The sequence below is a fragment of the Stegastes partitus genome, unplaced genomic scaffold (assembly GCF_000690725.1).
Source record: "Stegastes partitus isolate 25-593 unplaced genomic scaffold, Stegastes_partitus-1.0.2 Scaffold628, whole genome shotgun sequence".
NCBI classification, from domain to species: Eukaryota; Metazoa; Chordata; class Actinopteri; family Pomacentridae; genus Stegastes; species Stegastes partitus.
Genome location: NW_007578359.1, coordinates 303,472 through 313,584, shown reverse-complemented (window position 1 = coordinate 313,584; position 10,113 = coordinate 303,472). Strand labels below are relative to the sequence as shown.

The window sequence follows — 10,113 nt, the reverse complement described above, 5'->3', positions numbered from 1 at the left end:
GTCTGGTCCAACTTCACCACATCAGGTTCTGCTGATGTTAGAGCCTCAACAGTTGGAGAACCATGGATCCATCCATACATATACAGACTGACAGGAGCTTTCTGATTGGTTGGAGACTCTTCTGTCCGTGTCCTCGCTACATTTCACGGCTGTGAGAGTTTTATTTCTGGAGACACTGAACCCTGAATTCAGCTCCTCAGCGGAGACGACTGAGGAATGGTGAATTTCCCAGGCGTGAAATTCTCAAAACGCAGCGTAGACGTTTGTTTTTCATCCCTGGTTTACACGTTTATGGAGGTTCGAGTAATTCTGAGTCGGTTCAGCCTCATGTTTTCTGATTTCTGTCTGAACCGACGCTGACTGATGCAGAAATCGTAGAAAAATGAGGCTCCTTCAGTTTGTTTTAGCATTAAAGTCAAAAACATTCAAGTCTTTTTATTGCTTTTTAACATTTAGTCACAATCGATTAGTTTGTTTGAGTTTTTAACAAGACAATACGAAAAAAAAAGTCTCCTTCATGCCAAAGTGAACAGATTTCTACCCACTAATGTGAATTAATGTAGAATATTGAAGGTTGTTCCACCTCCAGGGCCTTCTGCTTCAGACGATCTTACTGTACAAATGATGGATATTTAAAATCTGCTGACTAAAAGCTGCTCCTCCTCTCCGTGCAGGCGACTACGCGGGCGTCAAACACGCCCTGCGGGAGGCCGAGGTCTACTACAACATGGACGTGAACTGCCTGGACCCGCTGGGCCGCAGCGCCCTGCTCATCGCCATCGAGAACGAGAACCTGGAGATCATGGAGCTGCTGCTGGACCACGGCATCCACACGGGCGACGCGCTGCTCTACGCCATCAGGAAGGAGGTGGTCGGCGCCGTGGAGCTGCTGCTGTCGCACCGGAGGCCCAGCGGCGAGAAGCAGGTGATGCTCGCGTTCATGGTGATGAGAATGAAACGGCTGTGAAGTAGGATGTAGAGGCAGACGGCGTGTTGGTCCTCTGTGAGTGTGTCTGAGGGTAAAAGAAGACGTGAACGAAGGAGGATCCAGAGGAAGTTCATCAGAGTGAGCAGAGAGACGGAGGGAAGGAAGCGAGGATGTTGCTCTTCTTTAATAAAACAGAGTCTTCTCCTCCTTCTTCCACATCAATTCCTGGACCGCTGCGAGGTCCCACGTCGCCATGGCAACCGGCTCCTTGGCCCAGAGCAGAGGATTGTGGGAAGGTTTTGGTTGCCTCTCAGCTGGACGTGGACGGGAACAAACTGGTTCTCGCTGCGTCTCTGTTCAGTTTGAATCTCCTGTCTGTTCCTCGCTCTGCGCTTCTGTCCAAGTCTCACTTCTTCTTCTTCTTCTTCTTCTGCAGAGTTTTTAGTTTTCTACAGAATCCGATTCGTGCACGCCGTTTACTTTTAGCTAATTTGAAACGAGATGTTCAGAACGAAGCTTTGAGAGCTTTGAGAAACCAGAGGTCGGACGTTCTGTCTGTCCTGTTTTTAGACTTTCCGGTTTTAATAAACGGTGTAATTTTGACAAACTTCCTGAAATAAATTTTAGATCCGTTAGCAGCTGTTCAGGGGTTCAGCTTTTGTTTTGGCTTCTGCCTTTCTGGGCTCCTTGAATCCCACATCAGTCACGTTCAGCTTGGGAGAGAACATCCAAGAACTGGGACTTGTTTTATCTTTGTGCGGGTTAGAAAGTGGTCGAAGGTTCTGCGAGCTGCCTTTCGTCTCCTCAATCTTCCCGCCGTCCCTCCTCCTCGCCTCCTCGTGTCGGGAGGAGTGAGCGAGAGGAGGGACGAGGAGGACGAGCTTCACCTGAGGAAGGAGGACCGATGGAGGCAGAGAGGGCAGGAGAAAGAAGATGGAGAGAAGTTTTCAGCCCCTTTGATGTGTGAAGAGAAAGAAAGTTCTCTCTCGGTCTGCTCCGTGTTCTGGTTCCGTTAAGCTGCAGCTCAGAACCGTGTTTTGGATCCACAAAGAAAATGACATATTGTACATTCATATATATCCATAGATAGATGTAATCATAAATGATACAGATAATATGATATAGAAAACTGTATTTTGACAGATGAGCACTGATTAAAAGGTGACTTTAACATGTATGCTGTGAAATGATGCTGATTTGACCTGATGTGAGGATCCTACTGACACAAAGCAACTTGAATTTAAAGGCTCACCTGATAAATAAGAAGACAGATTGATGTGAAAACAAGAACCAGTGATGATAAGAACGGGGAGACTGATGTCTGGATGTTTTATAGCAGAAATACAAATTGTTTTCTGTACTTTTTCTGATATTTTTGCGTATTTCAAAGCAAAACACAATCGAGACAGAAAAAAAACTAAAAATTTGATGAAAATATGTTTAAAAAGTAAATTCCTGGTTTTTTACAGTTACAGGCTTTCAATTATTAATTTTTTCTTTAACATATACGTTGAAGATTTGTCTGTTTTTGTACATTTATTAAGATGTTCATTTATTTTAATACATATTTGGAAAAGTCTGTTTAAAAAAAATGACATAACTTTTAGGTTTACGGGATTTTTGCGTTTTCATTTTTGTTTCTTTGGCTCCACCTGATTTGATCCCAGTGAGACGCGTTCAGACGTTTGTGTCCGAGCGCTCGATGGAGGACGGTTCTGTTCTGCTGCTCTGACTGACGTGGTCGCCGCCCGCTGAACTGTCGCACTCGGCTCACGTTGTTGTGCGGTTGCCAGGCAACCAGCAGACTCCAGGAAGTGGCTGCTGTGTCGTTGAACCGCCCGCTGCTGCTCATACACGCTACACATAAACCAGGAGGAGCTGGTGGGTTCTGAAAGTGGGTTCAGTGGTTCTGGACCGTCCTGGTTGATTATTCACGGTTTTATTTTAACCTAATTTGATGTAAAATGATTTAAAGTCGCTCCTCTGTGGCTCCGGTGTCGGTCAAGATTTTAAATTCTCTCATAACTAAAGGAGCTGTTCGTGGTTGGTGGTGGTGTTTTCTTGTTGATCTTCTCTGAGGTTCATGTTTAAAGTCCTGCAGCTCTGAGGAACCAGAACATGAAGCAGGAGAGAGAACCCAGTTAGACGGACAGAAATCAGACATTATGTGTTTAGAATAATCTCAGTAAGTCCCTGAACTTCTGCCTCGTGTTTGTTGGTCAGTGACGACTTCTTGATCTCAGATGTCTTCCTTTTATTTGAAGCAGCTTATTTTTGGTGGATTTTTAAATGAGATTCTGATGAAACGTGAGAATTTTAAGCTTTGGATCAATTTTCCATCAAACAGCACAAAACTGACGAGTAGTTCGAGGACAATTGGAAATCTGCAGACTGTTTTGACAAACTGTGTAATTTTGGAGCGACACCGACGTCCAGCATGTCGCGGACTGGCCCTTTAGCTGCTCCATGTTTCCTGAATGAACTCTCGTCCTCATGGCGGCTCCAGCAGGTGGTTTAAATAAACGTCCCTCCGCAGGAAACTCCTTCTATCAAACGCACTAATTAAATCAGCTTTAATCTGATTGAAGTGGCTTTAATTCGATTCGCCGTTGGGCTAATTCGTCTCCGAGTCGTTGCCTTCGCGTAGCGCCGCTCCATCAGAGCCGCTAATGGCTAATAGCTCTTTGTGCTCCAGTGCTTCCTGCTCAGCTCAGGTTCTGCTGTGCTCCTCTGCAGGTCCCGTCGCTGATGATGGACAGCCAGTTCTCCGAGTTCACCCCCGACATCACCCCCATCATGCTCGCCGCTCACACCAACAACTACGAGATCATCAAGCTGCTCGTCCAGCGGAAGGTGAAAACACTCGAGGTCCTCGTTAGATGAGAAGTTTAGGAGGTTTACTGAAGACTGTGAAGTTCATGATGTGTTGTGTTGCTGCTCCGTGCAGGTGACCATCCCCAGACCTCACCAGATCCGCTGCGACTGTGTCGAGTGCGTGTCCAGCTCAGAGGTGAGTGACAATCAACGTCTGAACGCACCGTGATGCTCTGAAGTCGGTCCTGTGAGGCCTGAAACCAGAGTTTAAAGAAACAAGAGCAGCCTGAACACAAGGTTTGGTTCAGTAAACGGTAACTAGACGGAGAGTTTAGCTTCACGTTTTGGTGTTAATGAGCCGCTCAGGCTGCAGCGTCCAATCACACGATGGTCGGTGTCTTCACCCGGCAGCAGGAGGACCAGACGTGTGAACTTCTCCACGTCTTCACAACCGTCAACCGGTCCAGCCTGACGGAGACTCTCCATTAATGACTCTAAACTAACCGACAGTACAGGACAGGAAACGAGCAAAACCCGGCTGGATGCCGACAAAGAGATTCAAAACTGTCCAGATGTGACACGAAACAACAGAAATGTGTGAAATAGGTTGAAACAAATAGGAAGGAGATGAAAACCAGACACACAAAATGACCAAAATACATCCACCAAAAGAATCAGAACGACCTGAAAGAGACACAAAACAGCCGTCTGCTGGGTCCAACCTGTTCTGTTGGTCGAGGCTGCAGGTGGCGCCGCTGCTCACCTGGTGGTGATGATGATGATGATGATGATGGTGGTGGTTGTGGTGTCTGTGTCTGCAGGTGGACAGCCTCCGACACTCGCGCTCCCGACTCAACATCTACAAGGCCCTGGCGTCGCCGTCGCTCATCGCCCTGTCCAGCGAGGACCCCATCCTCACCGCCTTCAGGCTGGGCTGGGAGCTCAAAGAACTCAGCAAGGTGCTCAGAAACAGAGCAGAACCGGTTCCACACGGTTCCTCTCATGTGGCTGATGTGTCAGGTTCTGAATTAACGACATGATGAGACATAAGTGTGAACATTTCAGGTTTTTATCTTCAGTAGTTTCTGAGATTTTGTTGCCTCAAAACCAGCTGAAAGTGGCTCAACAGGGATTTAAAGAGAAAGACAAACATCTCAGAGAGTCGCTGATGAATCACGTTTAAATTCCTCACATGACATTTTGGTGTCTCGCCGTCCTCAGGTGGAGAACGAGTTCCGGCAGGAGTACGAGGAGCTCTCTCAGCAGTGCAAGCGCTTCGCCAAGGACCTCCTGGACCAGGCCAGAAGCTCCCGGGAGCTGGAGACCATCCTGAACCACCGGGACAACGACCAGAGCGAGGAGCTGGACCCCCGGCAGTGTCACGACCTGGCCAAGCTCAAGCTGGCCATCAAGTACCACCAGAAGGAGGTAAGACGGCGCTGCTTTGGCTCGGAGCCGGTTCCTGGCGGGATCGGCTCCTTGTGGTGTCGGGTCGGTTTGTGACGGCGGTTGGCGTTCATGTTTGTGGGTCGGTTCTCTGGAAAGTTGGTCATCAAAGAGAGTTTTTACTGGATGGATGGATGGATGGATGGATGGATGGATGGATGATGAACGGATGGATGGATGATAGATGATGGATGGATGGATGCTGGTTCTGGTCCATAGAGAAGCTTCACCTTCACTTTCAATGTGTTGACCATGAACACGCTGCAGCGGTTTGAGACGTCACCACTGACTCCATCACTGGGACCATAAAGCTGATCGTTTATAAAAAACGAGATCTGACGGGACGGGATGGAGGCACCGACCTCACCGAGCAGAGCCGGAGCTCGCCTCGGGCTGCTGCTCCGGCTCTGCTCGGTGAGGTCGGTGCCTCCATCCGAACCAGAGGAGGCAGACGGAGGCAGACAACCGGATTTCGGGCGTCTGAATACTTCATAGAAACATCTCATTACACCGTTTTCCCCTGAAGTGCAAGAAGAAGAAAAAAACCCTCCAAAACATTTCATTACATGTCAAACTGTAGCGCGTTAACTTTAATATCTGAATTATTCACGTGGATTTATGTTCTAGTTAATATTGTAGACGCTCAGACTAAATATTTCAACCTGTTATGGCTCTGCTGGCGAGCGCTGCAGCTCCATCTATTCCTAACAGGCTTCACATGCGACCACCTTCACATCTAAAACACACCGTCTGCTTAGAGCCGCTGTAGATCTGCTGGGTGGGGAAATACGTCAGCAAGAAATACATGAAAGAGATTCTTTGTCTGATTTATTCAGCAAAACAGCATCATTTTACCGTCAAACATTCATTTTGGATGGTGGAATTTTTAATATAATTATTTTAAAAAAACAATAATTATAATATTTGGCCTGTTTTTTATTCAATTAGCAGTCAGTTAATAGTTTTTTTTTTTTTATTTTTAACTGTGATTTTTACTCAATATCTTCTGTAATTTACCAAATGTAGGAAAATCTGAAAAATAACAAACAAAAAAAGGTGTTTTCATTTTTTAAAAAATTCCTAATATACATATTTTTTATTTTGAAATAACAGAAAAAAATCTGTAAAATATTCTATTATTTTTTGCCGATTTAAATATAGTTTTTAAAAAAGTTAACTTTTTTTTTTTTAAAAAGAAAAGTTTTTTTAACGTGGACTTTTTTCGGGTTCACAAGTAAATTAATTCTTTTTTTATTTTTTGCTTTTTCTGTCTGTAATCTAACAAAACAATGACAATCTGTGAAAATAACAGGATTTTACTTTGAAATAAAACGACGGTGACGTGTTTGAGTTTGCAGGATTTCAATCAGAAAACGTCAGATTAAGCAGCAGCTGGTTTTAGACGAGCAGAGAGGCGACGATGCTTTTGTGCTGAAAGGCTCTCGGTGTTTGGACGGACGGAGGTTTGAGGAGGTTTGGTGATGCTGAAGGATGACGGAGGCGATAGCATAGAAATGAGAGCTTCTCTGGTTTTTCTTTTCGTGATAGACTGGTTACCTGTCCAGGGTGTCCCCTGCCTTCGCCCTAAGTCGGCTGGGATAGACTCCAGCCCCCCCGCGACCCTAATGAGGATTAAGCGGTGTATAGATGATGGATGGACGATTCATTGTGCGGCTGAAGCATCAGCTCCTCATTGACTCTGGATCAGAGCTAAAGCTAAAGCAGCCTCCTTTGTTTAGTCGGCGTCTCGCAGGTAAACACACCTGAAGTATCCGTCCATCAGCTGTTTGTAAAAAAAACCTTTAAATTGCGGCGGTTTGGGGGAAAGTCGACATCAACAGAAGCTCAATGAGTTCAGAGAACTTCTAATGAAGCGACGTTGAACCGTGTTGACTAAATAATCACATCATCGTGTGTTTTTAATTCATTTACCACGAACCTCCTGATCTGCTGACCTTCTCCTGCGCTCTAAAAAAACGATGTTCAACAAAAACAAATCAACTGTTTGTCGTTTTTGTTCTAATTAAAGTTTAAATTAAAAGTTTTCAGATGGATTCTTCTAGAAATTCTGTCGTTTCAGCTGTTATTTTTCACGTTATTTAAAAAAAACAACACAAATAAGTTCTAAAAACTGAATTAATTGCACCGTAAATTACAGATAAAGGCCTGTTGGAGGAGGTTCAACTTTCTTTATCGGATCACGGTTAAAATTATTATTATTATTATTATTGAATATAAGACTTGATGCTCGCCTTGAAATGTGTTTAATCCTGAGCTCAAGGTGGAGGAAAACAATTTCACTTCAAGTTACGACAATTTTTAAAGTCGATTTTTATCAGTTAATGCGGAAATTAGTTTAAATTACGCAGGAGTTGAAGTAAAGAGAGTCACCAGGATTATTAGTTCAGGTAAACCCACCAGAATAACGTTCTTCAGCAGCTGTGTTGGTCTTTTGTTTAGTAGGTTAACTGTTGGCTTTTATGTTTGTTCTTTACTTTCCCCCCAAAAAAACCCAGAATAAGACTGAACCTGTCCCAGAGTTAGACCTAAAATCCTCCACATCACCATGAAAATAGGTTTGTTTTGATTGTTTTGTCACGAGTCCAGAAACCCGAGCTGATAAAATGCTTCCTGTGGAGACGAGCTTGACTGCAGTTGTTGGGTTTAACAAAGCCCGGCTTTGTTGAACCGGCTTGGTGCTGACTGCAGAGTTCAGAAAAGCCTCATCACAGGACGAAGCCGACGGTCCAGAACAACTCCGGACCCGTCAGGGCGCCGGGCGGCCTGAACACGGAGGTCATCCGAGTTCATCTTCCTCCGACCAGCGAGGCCATCTGGCTTCCATTCCCAGTTTCCTCCTGAGACGTCGTCATCGTCTGCTCTAATTATGTTACTGGAGCTTCTGCAAATGGCGCAGATCATTATTATTATTATTATTATTATTAATATTAGTATTATTATTATTATTATTGTTTTGCTCGTGAACGTTCACAGAAAGGACAAACTGAGACGGTTTCATCAAACTAATAGTCCAGATTATTTACAGCAAAACAGAGAAAACAACCAACTTGACCATGAACTTGCTTTAAAGACTAATTATCAGTTAATCCAGGAAGAGTTTCTTTAATGTTCGACTCGACTTTGCTGTTGAGGAGTTCTCAGATTTGCAGAGCGTGAGGCGGTGAGGAGGACTCAGGAAGCAGAAGAAGCTGGATTTATGCTCTGACGTCGTTCAGGTGTTTGACGTTTAATTCAGCACGATTACATTCACTTAATGCTAAAAAATCAGTTTTAAAAAAACACATTCTGGCATAAAAAATATTCTGTAACGTTCAAAAACTGATAAAAATAGAAATCAGTAAAATGACAATGAGTTTAAAGCTGATTTAAATACAGTTTAGATTTATGTCGTTTTCTTTTTCTGTCCAGTCAGTATATGAATTAATACTTTATTTTCTGTATTTTTTAAAAATATTATCTGTAATTTAACTGGTTTGAATACAGTACAAGCTGTAGTTTTACAGTCAAACACTGCAAAAGAGAAAATTATGCACAGTTTGGTTTTACAGTCAACATGTAAATTTATCTGTGATTTATCGACTTATGATCGAAAAAATTTTTAAATAATAAAATAACAGTTTCAATAATCCTTTATCATATTTTTTGTATTCTTTTTCTAATTATTAGATTTCCTATTATTATTAGAACTTTTTTTTAAATTCTCTGAATAAAATGCAATTTAAAGGAATAATAATAATTTTAGAGTCAATCCTAATAAAAAAGTTTTAGTATTTACTGTATCATCAACTAAAGAAATTATTTTCTGTGATTTTATAAAATATTATCTATACTTCAAAAAACTGTAAAGTCTGTAAAATTATACTGAAAGCACGATTTTTCATTTTCCAGTCCTCAATATGCAGAATTATCCTTTTAATTAACAACAAATCTGCGTAAAATACTGACATTTTCTGATTTAAATAAAGTTTACATTCTACAGTTACTTGATAATAATGACTTTTATTTAATAAAATGGGGAAAAAATCAGTAAAATAATAAATTTTTCTCGGTTTAAATATAATTTTTTTTTAAAATAGTGTAATTTCACATTTAATTAGTGTTGGTTTACAGTTTGAATGCAAAATCAGATTTTTGTGTGATTTTAACTAAATATTATTTATAACTTAAAACTTGGAAAATCAAAACTGGCACCGCTAAAAGTTTTAGAATAATTTTGTGGTTCTTAATATGCGTAATTTTTGTTTCAAATATCCGTAAAATACAGATTTTCTCTCAAATTAAATACAGAAAAATATATAATAAATATCGACTTCACTAAATATTTTCTACAGATTAACAAAACAGGGATCATCTCTAATAATAATAACAATAATAATAATAATACTGATGATGATGATGATGATGATGATGGTTTTGTGAGCTGTTCTCGGGCTCATGTTCTGTCCCGTTGGACTCGAGACGGGTCCTGATCCTGAACGTCGGCAGGCTGCAGATGCCCCGATGACCAGCGTGAGTCCTGTTTGTCACTATTGTCTCGCACAGACTCGTGTAAAGAGTCGGTGAAGTGACAGAAGCAGATGCAGGGAGGAGAAGTGACAGACGAACAGAGGAGGAGGAGGAGGAGGAGGACAAGACGAGGAAAAGGGAAAAATGGAGGCGAGAGAAGAGACAGCTGTCAGCAGGAATCAGACGTAAAGACGGAGGAGCAGAGGAGGAACGCTGGACGAGATGTCAGCCAGCGTCTGCACGTTCTGAACGATGAGTCGGAGAGACATGAAGGAGGTGGAGAGATGGAGGAAGGAATGGAGATGGAGAGAGTGATCGAGGACGTTGGGTTCATCACTCCTGGAGACTTCAAGGTTAATCCAAGTGTGGAGAGACAACGTTCCTCCAGAACCTCCTCA

The 10,113-nt window shown here is 42.7% G+C and overlaps 1 protein-coding gene across 1 annotated transcript in view; it reads left to right on the top strand.

The window, feature by feature from the left end:
• The window catches only part of trpc5a (transient receptor potential cation channel, subfamily C, member 5a), a 69,746-nt gene that overhangs the window by 3,279 nt on the left and 56,354 nt on the right, over positions 1-10,113 (top strand). Inside the window, exons 3-7 of the mRNA XM_008289655.1 lie at positions 675-925; positions 3,665-3,781; positions 3,876-3,938; positions 4,564-4,701; positions 4,964-5,170. Coding sequence (XP_008287877.1) covers positions 675-925; positions 3,665-3,781; positions 3,876-3,938; positions 4,564-4,701; positions 4,964-5,170 — 776 coding nt within the window. The remainder of the gene's footprint in view (positions 1-674; positions 926-3,664; positions 3,782-3,875; positions 3,939-4,563; positions 4,702-4,963; positions 5,171-10,113) is intronic.